Here is a 24889-nt window from a genome sequence, read left to right as displayed (position 1 = left end):
TTAGACAACTAGTTTTGAAAATATGGTCTTAGATGGTTATTACCTTTACAAGAGAGTGCTTAGCAAAGATTTACTCTCCTGTACTGTGGCTGCAGTGCATTCAGCTTTACAGCTGGTATTCATTATTGTATTACTTGCTATTTTGCTAATATAGCTACACTGAATTTAGATATGAAAATTCAGTATTATGAGGAAAAACTCAATGCTAATGTACTCTGTTGTGTTTAGAGCAAACAATAATTTATATGACTTACTTTCCCTTCCTAATATATAGGTCTATCAAAATATGGAGAGCAATATTTCTACACACCCTTCCAATTCCAAAACCAGACCACCTGTGAGCAGGAAAAATGAACGTCTTCCATCCACTGATGCATCCCAGGATGAAGATTCTCAGATAAAAAAATAATCCAGTTTCTGGACTTTACCTAGAAATTCATATAAGTGTTGTATATGATTAATGTTTTATGTCACCACTATAAGTAAACAGATTATTAGCTGCTGCTATATTAGCATTTCTTACAGGCAATTCCATCATCTCATACCATGAAGGGAACCTTTATTCAAAATCATTATTTTAAGTCCAGAAAATGCATTTACCACAAGCCAGAAGCAGTATGTATTTTTAATCAATGACTTTTTGATGCATCTACAACTGAAAACCTTCCAGTAACAGCTTTATGGAAGCTGTATTTAATCAAGGTATTACATTCAAACTACTGTAAGCTGCATTATAAGCAAACATGAAAATCTTAAGGCATTTTCAAACTTACGAGCTTTAAAGTCAGGTATCTAAATCCTAGGGCTCTGATTTTTCAGAAGTGCTTCTTACACACAGCTCCCATTGAAGTTAATGAGGCTTGAGAGTACACAGCACCTTTGCAAATCAGGCCACTTTATTTAAAGACCTAACTGTAAGCACCTGTGTTTGAAAATGTTGGCCGTTATTGCCAAGAACCTAATATGTTTTTTTTGAGTATTTCTGATCATTTGATTATGAATCTTTTCATTCCTTTACATTTCCTGTTAGATGTACAGCTTGAGTTCTTATACTTCTGCCAGATGGACACACTTCATTTTTAATGAGGTTATTCTTGGTCCTAATTTAGGGGCATAATCTCATCTCTATGATTCAGCAACCATTCAACTCCCAGGAGTTTTAATGAGAGTTACATGTACGAATCCCACTGCACTGAGATGAGAATATACCTCTCTATCTCCTTTCCTGCTTTCCTATGAGAAAAATCCCTGAGGTGATTGTTCTTCATATAGATTTGGAGATATATTATTTTCCTGTTGATGATATGGGATGTGTTGGCACAACTTCTAGGAATGCTAACCAGAGATGTGTGCATAACTCCCAGTGAATCAAGAAGAGAATATGCTTTTTTAACCATTTTTCTCTTTCTGCCCTACAAGAATTGCTAACCACGTTCAGCACTTTCTTTGGTAACTTCAGTAGGTGTATCATTATTTTGATTAAATGTTACCCCATAAATTATGGTACTATTTACTAACAAACTCCTGACAATAATTAATAAATCTGTTCTTGTACAGCAATAATGCATTGCATATCTAGGTTAACATTTATTACTGGATTATCAGATGGCAATGTTTTATACCAGATATAAAATCCTGCCTTTGAAATGCAAGTGTAGCAATAAACTTTTTTCAAATATATTTTTCTTTTGTTTCTGGAAAAAGCAAACATGCTTGGTGTATTTCAAAAGGGTTTTTTTCCCAATATATGGAAATATGAATAATTTCAAAATACTCAGAAAAGGGACTGCACTGTTGAGCATGGTTGAACACATGTCTTAAAAGCAGATGAAAAAAAAGGGTTGTGATCCTTCCACAGATAGAGGGGGCCATTTGGATAGGTTTTTGGCCATTGTGATTTGTAGAGCTCTATGGGATGAACTGTACATGTAGTTCATGCCATTCATGTTACCTGCTGCATATAGCACACACGTGTGTATAAATATTTTGGGTAAGATTGTGCCCGGCACTGAAGATAGGACAATTGGCACCTCCCTTACAAATCTTGCATGGGCTACCTGGATCTTGGCTCTGGGCACACAGCGATAAGTTGGTGTTGTGTATTTGCTATTCCCACCTCCAGAGTGTGAAGAATGGCTGGAGCAGAGCAGAGCTGGAGTAAGGGGCTTCGAAAGGAAATAATGACTCTTAGGGCCAGAATTCCCTCCCTGGATTTTCCTGGTTCAGCACAGCAAAGTGCTGGCCCATTCACAGGCTTGTGCAAAACCACAAGATAGCCCCTTTTAAATGGCTGATTTGCAATTTTCTCTCTCTCGCTCTCCAAAAAAAATATTAACCTTGGTGTTAAACATGTTGGGTGTTATACAGCAACATGTAGATACACAACAGTGACCAGAGAAGATTTATCACATGAGTGTCACAACACTGCTATCTGATAAGGAGAAAGGTACTAGTCACACGTACTGTGTGCAGCTAAAATGTTGTTTGAATAATTCCTAATGCCTCTCAGGGCTTCTGGGATGAGGAGGGAGTAATATATGATTTTGTTTCTAGTGCGTTGTTCCTGCATTTCACCCCAGAAGAGAATAGAATGGCAAAGGGATTTCTCCTTAATAAAGGATAACAAAATGAAATGCTGGAGCTGAGAGATAAACTGGTCCAACAGTTAGGACACCAACCTAGCACCTAGGAGATCACGGTTCAATTTTCTGCTCTTCCATAGCTCTCCTGTGTGACCTGTGCTAGTGGGTTGTAGCCTCTCTGTGCCTCAGTTCCCCATGTGTTAAATAAGGATGTCACTTCCCTACCTCACAAGGGTGTTAGGAGGATGAATACATTAAGGATTGTGAGGCTGTCAGCTACTGCTGTGAAGGGGTATATAAGTACCTAAAATGGCTAAGTTTTATACAGAATGGGCTTTATATCTTGAAATAAGGATCAGTGGAGCTGCCCAGAGGATTATAGGACATCAATAAAGAGTATGGAACCATCTTTCTAGTGAAAGTCCCTGCTAGAAAGATGAGAGAGAGAGAGTGCTGAAAACTTCAGAAGAACCATTAAACTAAGAAGCAGTTAAACAGCAGTGGTCCTGCCACAGCCAAAGAATGATAACAAAGGTTTAAAAATTAATTGGATCTGCTACCATAAAAAGCATCATATGCTCCCCCCAGGTTTAAAAAACCGTTATGAAACAGAGAACAAAATAGGAAATATAACAAACCAAAGTGCAAGATACACTCAACACTACCCCCAACCTTCATGACTGAGGCGCCTAGTTGCTGCTGTGATCCAATTGATTTGTTTTTATTTTTCTGCTAGGGGGCAGTACCAAGTGACCTTGGTCAAATTAGCCACACTTTTGCCTACTTTTGTAAACAGTTGTAAAATCATCATCAACAAGAGAGGGTCCCCTTACCCCTCAAATAGATATAGCTCCCTTTTTGACGTAACCATGAAGAGAAAAGTCATGACACCTATACCGAAGGAAAGGCAATTCAGAATCTACATCAAGCCTAAAATGATGGCCTAAATGCATAGCTTGTGAATGTTAAAATACTGTCAAGTATTATGAAGTGCCCGTGAGGAGTCGCAGTTAATTACAATTACACTTTTATTGGACGCTAGGGTTGAAGAGGAAAAGCCAGGCCAACCCTCTCAGACATTGTTGGACACGAGGTGGCGCCCTAAGATCACTTTTTTAGTTTTTCTGTACCGGGTTAGCCTTGCACTACGGTCTAGTCCTAGTCTTGTATATATGATTTATAGAGCTTTTGTGTATCTAAAGTTTTGTACAAACATAACAGTTAATCCTCACAAAATCCTGGCACCCTGCTCCACTTATCCCTACCCGAGTAAGGTCCACTGGCCTCAATAATCAATATTAACATTTTAAAATCCTGTAACTGCAATAAAAGAAAAAAAAGAACCATTTTAAATAGCTCTGCCTTGGAGCTTTTTGTCCAAATTCAGTATGGCTACTTAAGGTGATAATCGAGGTGGCCCATTTGCTTCACTCTCTTTGCTATGATTAATTGATATGGGACAGTCACAATTATACCTATCTCAGGGGTAACTCTGGACAGTATTTGGCTCTATAGGTTTATTATTCAGTCAAGTTTTCTACACAGAGCCAGCGTTGTGTGGACAGTGGATTGGAACTCCTGGGGTCTGGGTTTATTTCTCTGCAGCGGTGAGAACTCAAGCAAGTCACTTACACAATCTGTTTGCCCAGTTTCTCCACAGGCTAAACAAGGGCTGGGAATTCTTTCTTACTTGGTTTGCCAGGGCTTTCCTCTCCCCTTACAGGATATAAGTAACTCTTGTTGGAGTTACATGCACACAAAGTGCAGGATCGAGCTCATTACCTTCCAAAAGGCATTTTCAAATTGTCATACTTTGGGATCTAAAACCATATGTTACTGAGGGCTACGGCCCTGCTTTGTCTGATTGTAGAGTTCAGACAACTTAGCCTGGGGAGGGCAGCATGGGCCAGAGACAGAACCCTCCTCTTGGATGAATTACATCTAAGGTTAGTTGTGCCCCTAACTCTTCCTGGGGCTTGGATAAGAGTCTCTGCCTCAGTTCTCCAGATGTGTAAAATGGGGAAATAAATGCTTTACCCACCTCACAGGTGTGCTGGTGCCCAGATGGGCACATTATCTCAGATGATAGAACTGCCTGGAAATCCGGTGTTTAGAGAAGGAAACAGAGGTCTGATCCTGCTCCCATTGAAGTCAATGGGAAAGTATCCTTTGGTTCCAGTGAGAGCAGGTTTGGGCCCCAAAAGAAGGTTTTAAGTTTGTTTGTTTTCATCTTCATGTAGTCCAGAAAGAAAGAAAGAAAGAAAGAAAGAAAGAAAGAAAGACTCGGGAGCGGAGACGAAGCATGGAAAATTTCATCCTGTAAGAAGATTTTGGATAATTATGAGCCAGTTAAATCAGGAGGTTGTAATTTAAACATGTTACTACTTTGGCTGTAGCATCCACTACTAGCTACTGCTGTAATTCTTAATGAGCCTGAGCCTGCTCCCATTAAAGTCAAATAAGAATTCAGATACTGTCTTCATAGGAATAATTCTGGTACTAGTAGTGGTTCTAGTTATTATTCATACAGCACCTGGGCAGTGCAATGGTGTTTAAATGACAAATAAAATCGCCCTCTTATACAGGCCCGGTCCTACAAACCTTTACTCAAGCCTGCAATCCATACTCAAGGGAGTAGTTTTATTCCTTCCCTTAGAATAAGGAGTTGTAGAAGTGGGTCTTTAGAAGGGGCGCTGGAACAATTTGTATAGTGGAGGTTCTGAGAGCCAAACTGTTAACCCTGTGTATGATGGGAACCACTCGGAGCGAAGCCCTAGTTCCAGCACCTATGGTCTTTAGTTGGACACAGAGAGAGATGCTGTCGCACAAGATGCGGTTGCAGAGAAGGCGCTGCAAAGTCTCTTGCTATGGAAGACAGTGTAGAAAATAAAGACACTTGGTAATTAACTAAGGCATAACGATTCGATTCGCCCGAGGGAAGGCTACTCTGGGAGTGTGCAGCGGATAGTGCTCTAGATGTTTTACAGCTGGAATTTCACGTTTTCCTGAGGAATGGAGTCAGTATAAAGCCACTAGCAAAATTATCCTGCGCGCCAGGCACCAGCGAGCCTGTGTCGCGGGGGAGTCGGGCGTCATTAGGAGCTGTATTGTCAGCTCTGTCGCTAGTGATGCCCTGCGAGTCATATAGTCGCTCCATGACTCAGTTTCCCCACGGGTGAAATGGGGATGAAAACGTTCTCGGCACCTGTGTAAAGCCGTGTACTAGGGATGAACGGCACCATGGTAATACTGAACACTGCGTCGTGCCCAGAGTCCGGGGGCTCGGGTCCCCTGATCGTGGCTGCTGTGCTAACGCACAGGGAGACATACATTCCCTTTGACACCAGTCCGACACGCTGGCTGCCCGTGGAGATATGCCGGTGTACGGCGGAGGTCAGACAGTGGGGAATCCGTATTGTGCTGTTTTCCCGGGGAGCTGGGCGGCCGGGAAGGCGCTGTGACGGGAGAAGTCTGGGGGTATTTACCTCTGAAACGGCCAGAATTCGAACTCGGACTCACTAGCGCAAGTGATCAGGGTGGAGTAATGTTCTTTCTACGCCCCGATGCCTGTGCGGAGCTGGATCGGGCCCCAGGCAGCGGGCGGGGAAGGGGTTGGAGTGTCCCTTTGCATGGAGGTTCAGACGGTCCGGGCAGCGGGGCATTGGGCTGTAGGCACCGGTCTGCAGACGAAAGGCGGGTGGGCGACCCTGGGGGCTAGTCACTGCTGTACTGAATTGTTCTGCAATCGCTAGCAAGAGGCTTGAGGGCCCAACTTGTCCTGCATTTCACAAGCCCCTCTTCTGGGATGTGAAACTGACTTGCTGTCCTTTCGCTCCCTCTCTTCAAAACTGCCACAGGGAAGCGCAGTTCATTTCATCCTCACCCGGTCCCTGCAGTTTCACCAGACCACACTAGTCTCAGCCCAGACCAAGAGCCCGATTCGGCCCGGTTGGAGCTGGGCTCTGCACCAGCGGAGTCAATGGGGTTTCAATGGCAGCGGGCCTCCGAATCCTGGTGTAAACCCGAAAGGATTCCACTGAAGTCGATCGAATTAGGCTGCAAACTGCAGCAGAGCCCGACGCCTTATTAAGCCAAAGGTGGAGTGGCGGCGAGAGATGTCTGATTAACAGCGATGATAGTGCCTTCCTATTGGGGAGCAAACCCGGTGACTGATGTGTTTGCGTCCTCCCGGTTCCTATTCACTCACAGCGACTGTAGGAGAAGACACTTTTCATCTCCCCCGAGCGGGCAGCCCACTTGGCCACACCTGGCTAAAGAGAAGTTACTTAATGCGTAACCTGGCAAATTCGCTCCAGAGACGGGCATCTCAGAGAGCCCCACGTTTTACTGGGGGGGGGGGCGGAACGAGCCAAATATTGGCATGTGGGCTGACTGGAGAAAAGGGGGGAGGTGAACTTCTCTGTAAGGGCAATGAAAAGCCGATGGCAGAGCTTATGCTGTCACTGTGCGTTTACTGAAGCGAAGGGCAGCCACATTCTCAGTAGGTATTTCGTGTGCACGCGTTTGAACCCGAGCCCGCTGCGAGCAAACGCTCGTCTTCTGCTCCGCTCCTAGCGGCGTGTATTTAAACAACCCTAAACCCAAGGATAAAAGTGTTGGCTTATTCTGCAACTTAATCTACATCAAAGCCCCGGGGGCAGCCAGCTTGAAAAGCTCCAAGATGTTATTTCAGCCCCTTATCGTGTCTGTGCTTTAGGGGGAGCCATAAATTCCACAGGTCGGACTAACCCACGGCTCCTCCTTTTCTTCCCCGGCTGGGCCACCGAGGGCTTTAAAACAGTTATTTTTACCTCGCAAACAAAGCTGGGGGGGCAGAGAGGAGCATCTCCGAGAGAGTCCCGGGGGTGGGCCCCCCGCCCCCACCAGTCCCTTGGTGGCAGTGAATAGTGATTCCACCACAGCCCAGGAACCCAGCCATCCTGGCGTGGTGACGGCCAGGAGCCTAGATCTCTAGCTACCCCGCGAGCAGCCTGCCGGGTTTCACACACAGCGATCGCAGCCAGCGGCAGGTAAGGAGAGGGTCTTGAGCCGAGCCCCTGACTCGGAGGCGCTGCGGAGTGGGAGTCCCAGCCAGAGCAGCGCCCCAAGCCCAAGGCTGACCCGGCTGCACGTCTAGCAAGCAGATCAGTTCGGCTTCCCCTCCCTCCCCGCAGCCAGAATGAGGGGCGAGAGCCGGATCCTCCCTTGGGCTGAGGGGGCTCGGCGCTACAAACCAGCCTCCCCTTGGCTGAGATCACGCCCCAGCTCGTCAGTGGAAATTTCAAAGCCGGCCCCTGGGATCTATTCCCAAGCTCTGGGGAGGTGACAAGCCCTGGCCCCGCGCACTGCAGGGGACAGAGGCAAGGCGAGCCCCCACACACACATTGGCTTAATTCCATCGCTGACAGAGCCCCCTGCCTCCCCACAGCCGCATTTCAGACTGGCGAAAGGTGGTGCGGGGCACAGCTGTTTGGTAATGCCAGGCTCCGTCCAGCTAGCTTCCCAGTGTGAACACAGAGCTCACTTTCCGAACACAATCGGAGCCAAAGGCTGCATCTGTATTCTGTGCTCCTTAGCCCCAGGCACAGAGCAGGATTTGCTAACAACATTTCGTTTTACTTATACATGCAGGAGAGAAGAGAGTGGCTTGTTGGTCCAGTCAGTTTAAGCGGGTGTCAGGCTGCGGGTTAAGTGAATAAAGACACGTGAAAAGGGACGGTGCTTTATTCCGTTTTGCTTTTACCAAATCCTGTATTTTTGGCTTGAACCCTTTGGCTGTGCCGTGCAAAGGCCAGATGTCACCTCTTATAACAACAGACATTTAGGGTGATATTCCAGTTGGTTCCAATGCGAACAACTTTGCCCTGAGGAGGAAACATAGCAAGAAGCCTGACGGTGAAGACGCCGCACAACCGAAGCAAACGAGGGTTTCGTCCCACCCGCAATCAGCGTTTTGCAACTTTTAGGTCAAATCGTTTGTCTAACCTCACACTTGAAAGGCTCTGAAGAGAAAAAGGCTTTGCACGTGGGCCCGATCCTGCCCCGCGCTGAGCGCGCTGGGCTCCCCGGGTTCTGCAATGGGGCTTCGGAGCTCAGCACCTCGCTCGATCTAGTCATTAATAAACTCGGAACTTGCTCAGCCTGCGGGGGGGGGGCGGAAATCGTAATAAATAATTAGGCGTTAAATGATGCTTCAGTTTTGTCCTAGGGGAACGCGGCATTGAAACCACCCGGAATGTCTCTTTGACAGGAGCGAAAAGTTTTAAAGGAGGGTCTTTGAGATGTGTGCATTGGTGTGTGTGGTTGTGTCGCTTGCTCACAGTGGTGTATGTGAGTAAAGAGAGAGGGGGAGGATGCGCACTGATAACTGGGGGTTATAAGCCAACACCGATCCCATATCAAGGTCCTCACTGGAGTACAGTTGAGGTTATTTGTGGTAAAGCCCCGTAGCCATGTACTCCCGATTTCCTTGCGTTGAAGCATGTAGCAAACTAGGGGCGGTCCCAATAATAAAGAACCTTATTTAGACAATGAACAGCATGGTCAGGATTTGACAAGGAAAACTTTATATTAAAATACATACAAATGGCCTTGCCCGCCTTCGTGTCTATTTGTTGGACCATGGTGTTGCTTTGGGAAGCGCAGGGGGGAGGGAGGGTCGTTGTGGATTGCATTTATTTCCAATGTGCAGGCATACAACACTGTACAACCTGTAGGTGTATTACACGATTGTTAAAACCCGTTCCCTGCCTCCCAACAAAGACAAATGCAACGCAGTGTAATGGTGGGATATAAGAAGAGATGTACAAATACAAGCGACCCCTCCGATTATGTAGCTATGATACCGCACCATCCCAACCGGGATGTCCCATAAATAGCAACCGCGGGGCCCTGCTCACGCCCGGGGTTTGTTTTCAGCGTGGAGCGCTCTCATGCTGGGCTAGGGTGACTGGGACATCCCGGGCAACTCAAGCAAGATCACGCAGCTGGTTGTGCTTCATTTCTGCCCTGGAATGATATTGATTAAAGCCCGGTGCAAGCTAACATGAGAGCCCGGGTCTGAGCGGCCCCTGGCAGCCAGGGATCCTGTATTTCGCCCCTCGGTGTTTTCAGATACCGAGCAAATAAAATCAGACGGGACCAAATAGGCAGCAAGCGCCGAAACGCTACTTGCGGAGAGGAGTTGGGCAGCTGCAAATCTACTCGCTCGGGTTAGAGAGACTCGGGTGTGTTTGATTAACTCTTTTCCACGGGCAAGGTGTGCACGTCGCGGTAAGGGAAGAGCCAAAGGGAAAAGCAGAAGGGTGGGAGGGGAGAGCAGGTGCGGGCCCGATCCTGAAAGGTGTTGCAGAGAGTCCTGGGAGATGAGGGAGATCACCGCGCAGGACTGAGGGTCACCTGCTGTCCCCCCTCTCCCCGTTCCATTGCAGTCCCCGTGAGTGCTAGTGAGAGATCACATTCAGCCCTGCGCTGGTTTACACCAGGGCTGAATTTGGCCCAGGCTGTGTAACCGAATTTAGCTCCCGAAATCTTCTCAGTCCCTTTGTCTCCGGTTTCATGTTTGGCATCGGGCTGTTGTGGGTCCATTCGCTGAGCAGCATCTCCATGAAGAACCCCAGTTCACGGAAGAGGGGAGGCGGTTCAAACGGATCAGTAACACGTTTGCGCCCAACTGAGGCCACATGGTCCAGTGAGCCGAGAAGACCTTGGGTCCTGAGGCAAGATGGGACACTGACTCCCTGTCACCTTGAGGCACTAACGTGACTTCTTTGTGCCTTGGTCAAACCTGCTGCGGGACCTGGCAAATGCGGAATTTTTAACGAGAACGGACCTGAGCCTGCAAACCCTTATTCGTTCGCGTAATCCCTACTCACGCAAGTAGCCCCCATACAGTCAAGGGGGCTGCTCGCCTCAGACGGAGTCCCTTGCGTTGGCAAGGCTTGAATCCCAGTTTGCAGCAATTCCGATGCAATGCAACCATTAATAAAACCACAAACCCAAAATAGCTACAAGGTGACCATTGCCAGCTGTTCGTGCCGGTACATTACTTCTCGCAAGAGTTCTGGGTACCCTCACTTCCTGTTCATAGAATCATAGAATCTCAGGGTTGGAAGGGACCTCAGGAGGTCATCTAGTCCAACCCCCTACTCAAAGCAGGACCAAACCCAACTAAATCATCCCAGCCAGGGCTTTGTCAAGCCTGACCTTAAAAACCTCTAAGGAAGGAGATTCCAGTACCTCCCTAGGTAACCCATTCCAGTTCTTCACCACCCTACTAGTGAAAAAGTTTTTCCTAATATCCAACCTAAACCTCCCCCTCTGCAACTTGAGACCATTACTCCTTGTTCTGTCATCTTCAACCACTGAGAACAGTCTAGATCCATCCTCTTTGGAACCCCCTTTCAGGTAGTTGAAAGCAGCTATCAAATCCCCCCTCATTCTTCTCTTCTGCAGACTAAATCCCCCCTCATTCTTCTCTTCTGCAGTTCTTCCGCCCTATACGTGGTCGCGGTTTTGACCCGTTCACACAATAGACTCCCCTGTTGGTGGATGATGGGTCCCTAACTAGTTCTCTGGAGCTGCTGAATGGGGTTGTTGGCGGTGATGGTGTGGATTAAAGCGATAACTCAGCGGCCTCCCCCTGGATTTTATTCTGAGAGGCAAACGCAAGATTAAATGAACCCCCACAAAAATGCTTTTGAATAACCTGGCTATGAAATTCCCCCAAGAGCAAGACATTGTAAAGGTTTCCATTTGCCCCGAACTCGCCTTGTCTGGCTAACAGCTGTTCGCCCCCTAAACCCCGGTGCTGGCTGGATTTAGCACATTGATCGCTCATAACTAGACCATATCTTTTGTACTGATTAAAGTCATATCCTGGGCTTTATTTTAAGCGTCACGGTGTGTGCGTTTTCCCTTAGGCCTTCCCAAGCCGGGAGGAGGCCACGAGGTTTTAGCACCCTGTCCCATCCGCGGTGGCTTTGTATTACCTGTCCCGCTTTATATCACCACAGGCACCTCAGGCAGCATTCCCCTATCCCTCCTGAGCGGGTGTGCAGATCGCTGCCTTCCCCTCCACCGGCTGAGCACACTTCTGCCAGCCCCCGTCCCCCAAACACCAAAGCCGAGGCACAAACTGGAGCCAAAGTATCTGTGCTCCAGGGACGCGCGTGTTGTCGGTGCTTTGGGGGAAGAAATCTGCTTCCCGTGTAAACCGCGTGCGTCCCCGCGGAGCGCGAGGGCCAGGGGCGCTTGTGCATTTTGGATCCAATATGTTCAGAGCTTTGTCAGTTTAATGACCCTGTTTTCGGTTTATTGCTTCATCAAATTCGCATACTCCTAGATGTGCTTTGTTAGTGCTTATCGGGAGAGGAGATTACGCTGAAGGATGCAGCCTTTTCCAGAAGTCTGTTTAAGCCTTTGGCATTAGGAGCGCTGGGCTTTTAAAGAATTCTCCATCCCGTTTTTCTATCTTTCATGTTGGCACCGTGTCATCAAACTGACACCAGGGAAAGAAATCAGCCCCCGAGCCAGTGGATTTCGTGTGCTCAGCACGTTCATATTACAGCTGTACAATATTGCAGCACATAAAATACCAGCCGTATTTTAAACTGTGTATGTTATAGGGACGGTTTCCACGTAGAGTCTGTGTGCATGCTAGGTACAGACAATGCATAAAGACCCTGCATGGGGACAGAGTGCACCAAGCAGGCTCGCTAATGAAGGGGATATATTCCAGCTCATAAAAAAGATTTCGAACAAGGTGTGCATCAGATCTGAACTCCACTGTTCACAGTCCCTGGCGTTGCTCCACCATTAAAAAAATGGTTAAAAAATGAATCCAACAACTTTCTGGCGTGCTGAAGGAGGACATTCCATGGAAAATAAAAATTGAGAGCTAAAATGATCCAAACCTCTTCGTCAGAAACATTACACTTCACCACACACTGCCAGGGCTTTAGTGACAAGCCTTTCTGAGCGAGCTAGTCCTGAACAGTTACCCCTGGCAAAAATAATTTCTATAATTAATAATGGGGTCCACCCTTCAGTTTTCATTGCTGAAATCCAGGGGAGTTTTGCCTGGAAGCGGACCATATTAACTAGAAATATTAAATGCGAATTGAATTTTCCTGCGCGGTCTGCATGACATGAAATTTCAAGCGATGGTTCGCACAATTCTCAGCACTGTGATATCGAGTTCTGATCATAAGGTATTTCTGCCGCGATCACTGGATTCTCCCCTGGGGCCGCCCAGAATGACTGAAGGTGACTTGTGAAGTGGATTTTGAGAAGGGTCAGTGCTGAGTTGCCAAACTTCTGTGAAACAGGGTGGAAAGGGAAAAGTTTCCATCGTATGCAGTTATCTCTGTGAGTAAAAGACTTCGTTGCTGTGTATATAAAGAGATGCAAATATTCAGCATTTTCTGCATTGTTCCCGGTCAAGGTGACAAGTTAAAGCATAAAAGCACTGAATGGATGGCGCCTCTTCAAAGAACGAATTGTATATGAGATGTGTTGTGAGGAGAATGAAGAATTCTCGTAGCTAAGTAACATTTTCATAGCTGCTTGGTCGGCGCTAGGAGTTTGATCGGGTTTGCAAGGCGCTTTAAAATGGCAATTCACTGGGTGAAAAAATAATTTGGTGAGCGCTGCAAATCACCAAAACCATTCTCATGTTTATCCTCACATCTATGGTGTCATTGCGAGGCACTACTTCGCTTGAATTTAGTTTCAATTGGTCAAAAGGAATTAATCAAAATGAATGAAATAAATTAAATTCATCCCCTGGTTTTCCAGAATCGTAACTGAAATAGGAGTAACAAAGATTTAGCTTGAAGTTTGCGTTTAAGGCATATTTCATAGCAAACTTTCCCTCAATTACAATAACTTCTCTCCGTTCAATCTAAACTATCAAATAGGGGCTAAAATATATTTTAGATCGGCAGAGGGCTTTTTCCCCCCCTTCACTGTTCGGCATTGATTATATTTCTTTCTCAACAATAATATCTAGCAATTAGATTAATATTTGTTAATTCTCTTGATTTTGTGCGACCTCTCTGTCTTGAGGCTATTCGGCAGGCGTATCCGAAAATTCGCCGTTTCTATGATTCTGAAAACGTTTTCAGCAAAGTATATACAACACGGTAATATTGTTATATATAAAGTAGAACTAAAACACGATAGAGCAAAACGAAAAAGGAGCCACTTATCAACATTTAGGGGAAGCAAAACTTGATTTGTTTGGTAAGAAATAAAGGAGATCCAAGTGCATTCCTTCAGGATTGAAAATTCTGTATACACACATAGAGTCTTGTCGATTTCACTTTTCCTCTGTTCGTCATCCAGTAGTCTATGGAAGTTATTCTAAACTAACAGCTCTAAAAAGCGAAATGTCTCTAGCTATATATCTCCTTAGACGTGCTGCCTTTATAACATTTAAAACAAAAGCAAAAACCTAAACAAGGGCTGTTCTGTAACGTGCTGCCTATAGATAGTCCATGACACACGGTTCCCATATTCCCACCCTGGCTCTGAGAAGTCTCTCTCTCTCTCATTCCCTCTCTCTTTTGCAAGTCTCTTCATTTAGTTCTTTGAACCTGTGATTGGAGGTTAAAGTGCACCAGGTTGCAATGGAAGGAGGAAGCTCTTAAACAATAAAGGCTTGAATATTTAGCTGTGATCAGGTCGCTGCCCTCTCCTTATCTTTTTAAATGCAAATCTTCTTTTAGGGGTAGTAGCTATATACCCAGCGCCTCTCCACGTCACCTGCCTTTGGTGTGTCTGTGCCATTACTAATAGAGCCTTGTAAACAATCGTTAATCATGTAAGTGCTGCCGGCCAATGGGTTCGGATCGCTAGTGGGAGAGAGACGGCTCTGCAGAGGCAACCAGGGGGACAGTCCCCCCGCTGCCACCCCCCCGGACCAGAAGGGGAGCCCATCCCCAAGGAAGAGAAGAGCAGCTCCAGAGCCCCAAGCAGCATGTGGAGAGCTGCTGCCCGGCTCTCGCCATCATGTACGTGAGCTACCTATTGGATAAGGAGGTGCCCATGTACTCCAGCTCCGTGCGCCACTCGGGGGGGCTCAATCTGGCGGCGCAGAACTTTGTCAGCGCCCCGCAATACCCGGACTACGGAGGATACCATGTGGCCGCGGCCGGGGTGAACCTGGACAGCGCCCAGTCCCCGGGCCCCTCGTGGCCCTCTCCCTACGGTGCTCCGCTGCGGGATGACTGGAACGGCTACGGGCAGGGGGGCCCGGCCGCTGCGGCGGCCAGCGCGGTGCACGGGCTGAACGGCGGCTCCCCCGCCGCGGCCCTGGCTTACAGCCCGGCTGACTATCACCACCACCACCACCACCCGGGCCCGGCGCCCCACGCCGCCTCCGGGGTCATGCAGCAGCTCAACCCGGGCGCCCCGGCCGCAGAACAGCTCTCCCCTGGCGGCCAGCGGCGGAATCTGTGCGAGTGGATGAGGAAGCCGACACAGCCCGCCCTGGGCGGCCAGGGTAAGCGGCGGAGCGCCGGGGGCCTGGGCGAGCAAAGGCCTGGGGCGGCGGAGAGCCCGGCAGAGCGCTGGGACCCGGAGCCAGCTGCCCACCCACCAGGGCCCTGGACCGGAGCCCAGCTCGGGGGTCCTGGATTGCAGCAGAGCCCTGCAGGCCTGGGGCCCCGGAGAGCCCGTTAGAGCGCTGGGACCCGGAGCCAGCTGCCCACCCACCAGGGCCCTGGACCGGAGCCCAGCTCGGGGGTCCTGGATTGCAGCAGAGCCCTGCAGGCCTGGGGCCCCGGAGAGCCCGGCAGAGCGCTGGGACCCGGAGCCAGCTGCCCACCCACCAGGGCCCTGGACCGGAGCCCAGCTCAGGGGTCCTGGATTGCAGCAGAGCCCTGCAGGCCTGGGGCTCTGGCTAGCCGCAAAGCGCTGGGGCCCTGCGCACCGGAGCTCTGCACGGGAGCCTAGCTCAGGGCAGTCTGGGAAGTAGCAGAGCTCGAGGACCCTCGTAACCAGCCTGGGCCTTGTTGGGACCCAGAGCAGCCCAGGAAACCGTCACTCTCCGGGGACTGAACCGCGCTGCGCACCGCTCGGGCTGCACGGTGGGGGTTATGGAGGTTAACAGCAGGCAGTTGTTTCGCTAGTCATTTCTCAGCCTGGCTGCTTTTCGGTTCGGGGAGTGGAGGGAACCTCCTCCAGGAAAACCCAGTAGGAAATAGGGCCCAAACTTTCCGGTGGCAGGAGGGAAAGGGCCCCCCAGACAGCTGAGTTCTCTTTGGAGCCGCTGGCGCTAGTTCAGATCAGAGCAGCCTGGGTGTTACTAGAGAGAGGTTTGTGCCATACACGCGTGGAAGTGATTTGCAGGGACATTTGATAATGCCAAGAAGCTCACTCGTTTTGGAGGCCGCCGCAGGCATGCGGGCCCAGGCCCAGGCATTTCACCGGAATGGCCTCACTTCCAATATATATCTATTAAAGAAAATAAGGAAGCAGCAGCTCAAAAATGAGGCTCTTCCCCAAAAGGAAAAATTCTATTTCGATTATTTTACATGTTTTAATATTGAACAAAAATACTGCAGTGGGTAGAAAAATTCTTCAAATAACTGGTCGTATTCTCGCCAGCACTTGAATTACAGATCCTTACGGGGAGAGTTTGTAGCAAGAAGTAGAGTCACTTTGGGGCTTGGGAATCGTGTTACCGAGCTGCGGGTACAGAGAGAAATGTGGACCTTTGTGAGAAATTAGCTTAACATGAAAAACGTAGGCAACAAAGACCGAGCCCTGCTGGGGGTGGGGTTGCGGTACGATTTTAACGCACTGCGGGTTGGCAGACCGACCCCACAGAGCTTTGGAACCCCTGTTTCAAGGGGTCTTTTGAATCGCTGAGCCGTGGGACAGTCTTTTGGTGGGGGCTTTTCCTGCACGATCCAAGTTTCGCAGTGGCCGGGAGAGCCTGTGTTGACCGATTTCCCGACCAATTTAGTTTAATTTCATCCCCGTGGAGTGCGCGCTGGTCCTCCCCGGGCTTCAGTCCGAGTAGCCCCGGTTATAGGCACTTCAAGGATTTTTATAACCAATTACAGCCATATAAATCATTGGCCGGTGTCGCTTTGCATTCGTTTCTGAGTCATTGGGCGCATACCTTTATTTACGTCTTGGTGAGCTTTAGGTCTTCACGCCGACCTGCTGCTCCCTCGCTGGGAAATGGGCGAAGGCGGTTCTGGGTCCTGGGGTTGTCAGGGTTCGGGCTGGATCTGGCATTCCCATCCCACCGAGCTGGGGCTGCAACTTACCCGGGGGACAGGGTTTCCTCCGGGAAGGCGACACTGATCTGTGCGTCTTTTCCTCCTCGCCTTGGGGAGCGGGGCGCGGATCGGAAGGTGTTAAGGGTAGGGCGGGGTGTCTCAAGCCCGATTTTGAAAGTTTCCCCCTTCCTCAATCTCGTGGGGGAAGGAGGCTTGGAGGGGAGCTGAATGTCAACTGAGAACGGTCCGTGATGTCCTGCACTAAGGTGCCAAAGAGGTGGCCAGGCGCCGTTCTCAGTTGTGATGTTAATGTCTCCCGGGTGCCTGCAGACTAGCCAGGAGCTCCTGTTCTCTGCAGACCCTCATCTGTCATGGGCCTTTAAACACATCTAGCTTTGATATACACCTTCCACGCTATTGTCCCTTTTACTGGCCGGAAAGAGGGTGGCAACTTTCGCAGTAAATAATGAATTCTGGCATTCCTCTCTCATCCCCCGGCTTCCCCAGACAACGTGGGGGGCGATTGGGGTTGACCATTTCCCCCAAACCAAAGGGCATCGAGTCAGCGCACTACATGGGAACGCAAACGACCAGCTCTAATGCGAGGGAATCTGCAGGCCGCTGAGCCCCCTGCCCAGTGGCCAGCAATCCAGGAATGGAAGCTGTCCGATTTCCCCACAATTCCGTCCTGTTCCCACCGTTTTCCTTTGGGAAAGGGTGGCTGGTCACTTGGGGGGGATGTCTCCATTCAAATGCTGCCTTTGGAGCCAGTGTTTATGTTAATCTGCAGGCCAGGGGATGAAAGCGCCTGCCGCCATTTGCTCAGTAGTGGTAATTCAAACAGAATGGGGCTGTTATTAAGGCATTGAGAAGGTCTTTCTTTGATAAGATCTCCTTGTCCGGCATTGTTTGCGATTGTGTTCCCCATTCAGCGGCTCTGGGGAGTTTTCTCTGATCAGACTTGTATCTTTGCAGGGCGCTTTTGTTGTGGTTTGCAGAGAGTTTACCTGAACAAAGTCAGCCTGCCGGGCATTACATACCTAGGGGCAGAACCTCCCGACTCTTCAGATCTTTCTGATGAACCAGAAAGCTGGGGATATAACCAGTTAAACAAGAAACAATACGAAGCAAAGGGAGATCAATTGATTTAGCAATGTACATACATGCTCCGCATTAAAAAAAAATCAGATGCGTCAAACTTGGCATTTTTGAGCACTGATATGTTCTGCCTCCATTCCAGTGTCAGGCTTGTCGGTTCTCGTCTGCAAAAATAAATGAATCCGAGTAAAGGTACGGATTCGACATAACAATCGCAGATCGTCTGCACTACCATCGTTTGCTGAGGGACATCAAAAATCAGGGGGAAAATCAGAGCAATGCCCAAGAAGTTTACTTGTGAGAATCTAAGACTTCTGCTGCTGTAGCAAATAACCCCAGACAACGCGTGCCTACATTAATCGGGGGTTATTACCATTAGGGATGAACAGGAACAGCGGCATTTCAGAACAATGTTCCTTGGAGAAATGTAAAAAATTAAGGTACATTTCAAAATCATTGACATCTGGGCTGCCCCGGGCCGGGGAATATTGTTTGGTTTCTGATGACATTCGTGCAGTTTTTTCCCCCTTTTTTCCCCACGGCCTGAAAAAAATGGGTTATCTGCAAATCTTCTTTCTCGAGCCCGGTCACGCTCTTTATTAAGTCCCAGTTTAGGGACTGAAATCATTAACGGGGTCCCGATCCTATACTCCTTGCCCATGAAGGGTTTGGGCTGGGTGAAGAGTAGCCGAGCCCCAGTCCCAGATCATGTGACGGAAAGAATGGATCGGGGGAAAGGGTTGCCGTTAAATGTGCCTGATCAGTTGTCATGGATTTCTCCTCTCTAGTTAAAACCAGGACAAAAGATAAGTACCGCGTGGTGTACACGGACCACCAGCGGCTGGAACTGGAGAAGGAGTTTCATTACAGCCGGTATATAACAATCAGGAGGAAAGCAGAACTGGCCGCTACGCTGGGATTGTCAGAGAGACAGGTGTGTCCCTTGAGAGTTCCCTTCGCTTTATTTCTGAAGTACCCACATGCTCTTTAGTCGTGTCCATCCCCCCCACACACCCACGCGCTTTGTCACGGTGCCATTGGCCCAAGAGATCATGCAAACGTGGGCGTGGGGTCGCGGGCATAGTAGAGAATGGCTGGCACCAATCGCTGGGAAGGCCTAGGAAGGGCGATAAATACCGAGGCGCTGTCTGCTCTGGCAAGGAGCGTGGGTGTTTTCCTAGGTCATGGGGTATGTGACCATGTTTGGAACGTCTCTCCTGTCTCCAGTACTGGTGTGTGCGAAGGAGACACAGACCGACAGACAGGCGTGCCTGCTTTCCAACCCGACACACTCCCAAGTGGCACATCTGAGGGTGAGGTGTCCTGCCCACTCGTGCGCCTGTTCGCTCTCAGCGTGCTCTGAGCTGACGGCTGAGATGTGCATGTTGGCCCCACCTTAGAAAGTCCCTGGCGTCAGGAGTTGGGATCGGGCCCACTCCCCAGTGAAAGGCTCTGCAGGGACTCTGGCTTGCATTACACGGGGCTATTCCCTGCGTGTTGCGGCAGAGCCGGGCGCAGATGGCTGGGCTGATTGCGGAGAAACCCCTACGGTGCCCTCTCCAGCTGCCCAGCCCTGCTCGCCTGGTCATTCTGGAGCCGCTCCGCTCTCTGATTTGACCATCTCTTTCTCTCCCTCTTTTATCCCCGCCAGGTGAAAATCTGGTTCCAGAACAGGCGAGCGAAAGAAAGAAAGATCAACAAGAAGAAATTGCAGCAATCTCAGCCCGGCGCGGTGCACAGCGGCTCGCAAGCGCTGAGCCCGGTCTCCTCCCTCCAGGGATCAACGGGTCCTGGCCCAGCTGGGGGCGTCCTGGGAGCTGCTGGGGTCTTAGCGCCATCAGTGACCCAGTGACCGCAGCCAGAGACTGAGTCGGGGGCGGGGGGGCTTCTGCCCTCCTTGGTGAACAGGAGCCCGACATTCACAGAACCCACCGTGGAAAAGGTCACTGGTCACCCAATGAAACGGACAGAGCCCAGGCTTTTCCCCTCTGTGCACTACAATGGCCGCACTGACCTTCCTCAACCACACTCCAGCCGTTTGCTTTTTGTACAAAGTGTACAGTGTGTCTGTTTCCGTGGGCGGGGATATTCATGATCTCGTGTGTTTTTACACTGGCGTTTGCAATGCAGTAAATCCCACTGTAGCCGAGAGCTGAACCGCAATAGTCTGTAAATTCTCCCGCTGGTAATCTCGGGGATCGGTGCGCATGTTTTCATTACACAGGCTGGGCTAGCCATGAATTTTAATAGCCAAATGTAAAGCACATTTGTCTGTCCCAACCATAAACCTTCAAAATGACCATCTCGCCTTACAGCGCGGGAAGGTAAGATAAGACACCGCTTAAATGTTCCGAAAGGAATTGCTTCACGTTAGCCACCTGTAAAGGAGCTCATAAATCTGGTGCTGGTTTATTAGTTTTCTGCACTGCCTGAGCTCTCCAGCGAAACTGCAACTAGCTACACGTGTAAGCGCGAGGATCGCTGCCTGCGTGATACTATTGCCAAAGGGGCTGGGATGAGAGAGTTGAGAAATGCACCCAGTGTAATGTTCTGTTGTTTAAATTATGCCATTCTCTTCTCCCTAACCGAACAGCTTCATACACACAGGGGCCTTCCTGCTTTCCCAGGCTTTATCCAAGCTTCATTATAGGGCCGAAAATGAAGAGAAAGCCCCCAGGGGAGCCACTGGGCCCTAGGAAGGTTCTTCAACAAGCTGCCTGGAACACAGACATTTGGGGGTTGGCACGTTTCAATCTTTGTATTAAATGGGTGAGAAAGACCAAAATATGGATTCTTTCCCCAGATCTGGACACAGACAAGGGGGGGGGAGGATCTCTGCAATCTCTGGTCAAGCTTCAGTTTGGTTTTCACCGTTTTATTGTAGTTTTACTCAACTCGTTATCCAAAATCTGGAAAATTAGTCTTTGAAACACACACAGACCAAAGCTTTCCAGCCAGGTCGGAAACTCCATGTCCTCATTGCACCTGCCAGCGGATAGGGACAGCTAGCCAGTCTATACTCAGCGGGGCATTGGCAATATACTTTACCCGGGATTTGCAGTTACCAGTGCGCCATGAGGGTGAAATTGATTTGACATTTCAGACCTGTTATTGCCCATGGTAACATGTGAGCTCCGGCCCCAACACCTTTGGCCAAAGACAGCATTGGTGAGGATTTGTTCATGGTGCAATTTTTAGTCCATCATCCCTTCTGGGACTCTGGTCAATACCAATAATCAAAGGGGGAAATAGTCTATTAAATGCTTCCTGCTATTTTTATTTATAACCTTTCCATGCTGGAGCAGTTTTAAATACACTAATTGCCCCGTGTCATGTTAGAAAGGCTATTAATAACATGAGTGGGTTTTTTTGCGGGGGGGGGCTCTTTTATTACCAATCTTGTTTTTAACCACGTGTTAGGGCTAGGACAGGCGTCTGCTAAAAACGGAGAGGTTGTATAAGTGATTGTGTAGCTTCGGTGTGATTCCACGCAGTGGGGGGTTGAAGATGTGTTAGAAATTAAGGGTCTTCCAAAGAGGGGAGTCTAGTGCTGCATGCAGGCTCATGCCCGAAGACGGAGAAGCTGACTTCATGTGCCAAGCATGTGAAATCAACATGGGGCTTCCCCCTGGGCTCTGCCGTGGTTTTAAAGCCCTAGTCTCTTTTGTTAGTTGCTTCCAATATAATTTGATGAGCGGAGGTTTTGTTTTTGTTTGGATTTTTGTTTGTTTGTTCTCTGGGTTGCAGATTTTGTGTCCTGGTGTATTTGGAAAAGGCAGCATTCACCGAAATCTGGCGGCTAACAGTGTGTGTCTGCGCAGATGTATACGAAATGAGTGTGTGTGCGACTGAGCCAGGCGTGGGTCGCTGTTCCGTAGGATGCGGTTTTTATAAGGTGTGTGCAGCATTTGCGGTAGTTGAAGACCTCGCAGGGTGGTTGGAATACGGAGCTGGTCCTATCCATCGAAAAGCTCATTTTATACCCACTAAAAGCGCAGCTCCAGGGACTAGCCGCTGGACCCCGAAGCTGGGAGAGGGGAGTCCGTGGGGAGCTGTGTCTGCTAGGAGTCTCTTTGTGCTGTTAAAAGAAACAACCAGGGGGGAAAGGCTGGCCCGTGTGCAGGCCTTGGGACGCGGTCAACCCGGCAACGCTGGATCATCCTGAGCAATCAGGACCGTCTCACCCACAACACTAACGCTCCACTCCTGCAGCGCTTCTTCATCCCTGCGAGACAAGAGTTGTACCTGGGACTGCAGGATCCGGCCCCAATGAAAACCAAAGCCAGCCCTTCTCTCCCTGCCCCAGCCCGAGCCTGCAGTCCTCCCCAGCCAGGCAGGAGGATGCGGGCTGGCCTGGCCTGGAATGCCTGTGCCCAGCCCTCGCGGGGCGCGGGGGAAAACGACTCTGGCTCCGAGGGCGCAGCCTTTGCAAGGTTGCCCTCTGGTGCTGCAGGGGCCGCGCCCGCACGCCATTGATCCTCGTGCTCTGCCGGGGAGCTGGCGGCTGCTGCTGCTGCCTCAGTTGCTATGCGTTGCTGTGTAACGCCTGTCAATAAACCTTGTTTGGATTGTGGAGCAGAGCGCAAGGTTTGTTTGCTTAGTGGTTAGAGGTTCAAAAGTCGGCATTGTCCTACTGCGAACGATCCCAAGTTCTTTCTCCCTCGGGAGCACTGGCTGCTGGGGAGGGGGGAGGCATGTCAGTGTCTTGACTCTGGGCACATTTATTTGCTTCCCGGGATAATTAATGGCAGAGCAAGAAAGATGACTACTGAGTTATGAAAGGCCATCAATAAGGAAATTAAACACAACGGATCTATGGGTGCAATACGCGCCGTTCACTGTGGTTTTGCTGGCATTTTTCCATTCTGCGGGAGCTAGGCTGGGGCGTCTCTGCTTGCAGGGCTGGCGAAGCCGTGGGATTCCCGTTGCTAGAGGCCAGGGAAGGAAATGAAATAAATACATAGGGTGGCAATTAGGAAAGCTTCCCTCTAGTGGAATCTGTTGAATATAGTCTCCCAAGGAAAACGCTGGGCGCCTCACGTTTTGCCACATTTAGCTGTGGTCTGCACATGATTTTTAAAACAGCTGGACGAGTGTCCTTTTTGAAGTTTGTTTTTCTCTTTGGTTTTACCTGCGAAGTATCAGGAACATCGGCTCTTCCTGTGTTTTCCAGAGGACTTGTTGGAGAAATCAGAAAATGGTTACATACCTCCTCTTAACTGAAGCGGGGGTGGGGGTTAATCTTTAAAAAATAATTCGTTTCTCCAACATGATAATTAAACGTAAGAATGGAATAAGTGTAGATAAAGCCAGAGTTTTAAACAGCCTGACTACAAATCTGTTTCCTTCTTGGTTACTCAGCGTTCACTTTCTTGACTCTTGGTATAGCATCATGTCACTCCTTCTTAGTTATCAGGGAATCTTTCCAAACAAAACAAAGCACAAAAAGTACCAAATTTCCTACCCCAATTTAAAATATTTGTAGTTGGGGGGGAAAAATCTTTCAGATCTTCCTGGTCCCCATGCATCATAAAGGAGTATAAGAAGGCACGTGCTTTGTTGGCTTGTTTGTTTTATTCATTTCAGGTGACTTTTGAAACTAGTCAACACAAAGCCCTGGCAGATACGCTGCAGCGTGAACTTCCCTCATTTGTCCCTGGCAGCTGGATTATTATTTTAACCGTTTTCTTCTCCCCATTTTTTTACTCTGAAGATTCTAGGATTCTACTGATAGGTGGTAAATTAATATTTCTGCTTATATGGCACCTACACCAGATAAGGTTCTCAAAGCGCATGATAAGCATTAATGACTGTATCCTCACAGCACCCCTGTGCGGTATGGCAGCACAATTACCCCTTGTCCAGGTGGAGAAAAGGAGACACACGGAGCTTAGATGAATTGCTCAGGAAACAGAGCAGGGTATAGACCCCAGATCTCCAAGCCCTCTGTCTTAATCCGAAGGCCGCCCTCTGCTCCCTTTTGCCATTACAGCAGGAATAGGCCGAGGGACTTCCCTCTGCCCCTCCCCCCTTCACCCAGGCCCTTCCCCATGCTATGTTCCCAGCAGTAGCTGCCAGCCAGGAAAATGGAAACGATACCAGCAAGCTCGCCACGTGTAGCACGAATCAGCCTTCCCGCAATCACTCCCCGAGCAGGGCGGACATCCAACAATTCCATAAGTCATCGCCCCTTTTGCTCGAGTTTTCAGCCTCTCGCTGGCTAAATCCACGCCACATTTCTCTAGCGGCGAGCATGTTCTATAGATCAGCGTGGTTCGTGTCGTCGGCCTGTTATCTCAGCACTTTGCACCTGAAGGATGGAAATAACAGGCTATACACAAACGGTAGTTGATAAATCCCACTCCAGGAAAACCAACTCAAACAAGGGGAAACCATGACAAAACGATCCCCTCTGCTTTATAAACATACAATTGCCTCGCTCTGGGTACCTTAGTTCCACTCTTGGCTGATTCGCTGAATCAATGACTAGAAACAAGTATCTCAACCGTTCATTAGAAGCCAGATCCCGCCCTGTGGAAATCGATGGGAGTTTTGCTAGGGACTTCGACTGGAGCAGGACAAGGCCCCAGGTACAAGAATCGAAGAGCTGAAAGTGGCCATATCTCCATCTACACGTACACGGCGATGGGTGATATAAAAAAAGGAAGTCGCCAGTGAGCTCTATGGCCTAGTGCAGTGTCATTGACACCTACATTGCTGTACCGAACCAATGCGTTATGATCAAATGTAATGCCAAAGGGCCATCTATCGACCTGAGTTCACATGTGATAATGACAGATATTAAAGGGAGCTCCATGAGTGATTTAGAGCAGTTCACAGCTGGATGTTTGTATTGGCTGCAAGCAGAAGTTGAAGCCTGAACAGCTAAGAAATCAGACACAAAATGAACCCGGGGGCAGGCACTATCTAGCCAGCGTATGCTGAGGACTACATCGATAAGGAAAGGACTGGAGG

General features: G+C 49.0%; 2 protein-coding genes across 5 annotated transcripts in view; both read left to right on the top strand.

Annotated features, from left to right (window-relative positions):
- The window catches only part of FLT3 (fms related receptor tyrosine kinase 3), a 74447-nt gene extending 72795 nt beyond the window's left edge, over positions 1–1652 (top strand). For all 4 annotated transcript variants that reach the window (XM_039520456.1, XM_039520455.1, XM_039520458.1 and 1 more), the window contains one exon: positions 275–1652. In XM_039520456.1, coding sequence (XP_039376390.1) covers positions 275–409 — 135 coding nt within the window. In that variant the 3' untranslated portion in view covers positions 410–1652. The remainder of the gene's footprint in view (positions 1–274) is intronic.
- Positions 1653–14594: 12942 nt separating this feature from the next.
- CDX2 (caudal type homeobox 2) lies at positions 14595–23053 on the top strand. Its single transcript, XM_039492225.1, has 3 exons — positions 14595–15087; positions 18703–18848; positions 19566–23053. Exons 1-3 carry the CDS (start codon positions 14595–14597, stop codon positions 19764–19766), a joined length of 840 nt encoding a protein of 279 aa, XP_039348159.1. The 3' UTR covers positions 19767–23053.
- Positions 23054–24889: the final 1836 nt, after the last annotated feature.

The sequence above is a fragment of the Mauremys reevesii genome, linkage group 1 (genome assembly GCF_016161935.1).
Source record: "Mauremys reevesii isolate NIE-2019 linkage group 1, ASM1616193v1, whole genome shotgun sequence".
Lineage (NCBI taxonomy): Eukaryota > Metazoa > Chordata > Testudines > Geoemydidae > Mauremys > Mauremys reevesii.
The sequence above is the reverse complement of the archived record's forward strand: the minus strand, read 5'-3'. Positions and strand labels throughout refer to the sequence as shown.

Excerpts from the sequence above, each read along its gene's own strand:
- CDX2 (XM_039492225.1), top strand. The coding sequence starts at position 14,595 with ATGTACGTGAGCTACCTATTGGATAAGGAGGTGCCCATGTACTCCAGC. Across the intron at positions 15,088-18,702 it reads GCCCGCCCTGGGCGGCCAGG|TTAAAACCAGGACAAAAGAT; the intron begins GTAAGCGGCGGA and ends TCTCCTCTCTAG. Across the intron at positions 18,849-19,565 it reads TGGGATTGTCAGAGAGACAG|GTGAAAATCTGGTTCCAGAA; the intron begins GTGTGTCCCTTG and ends TATCCCCGCCAG.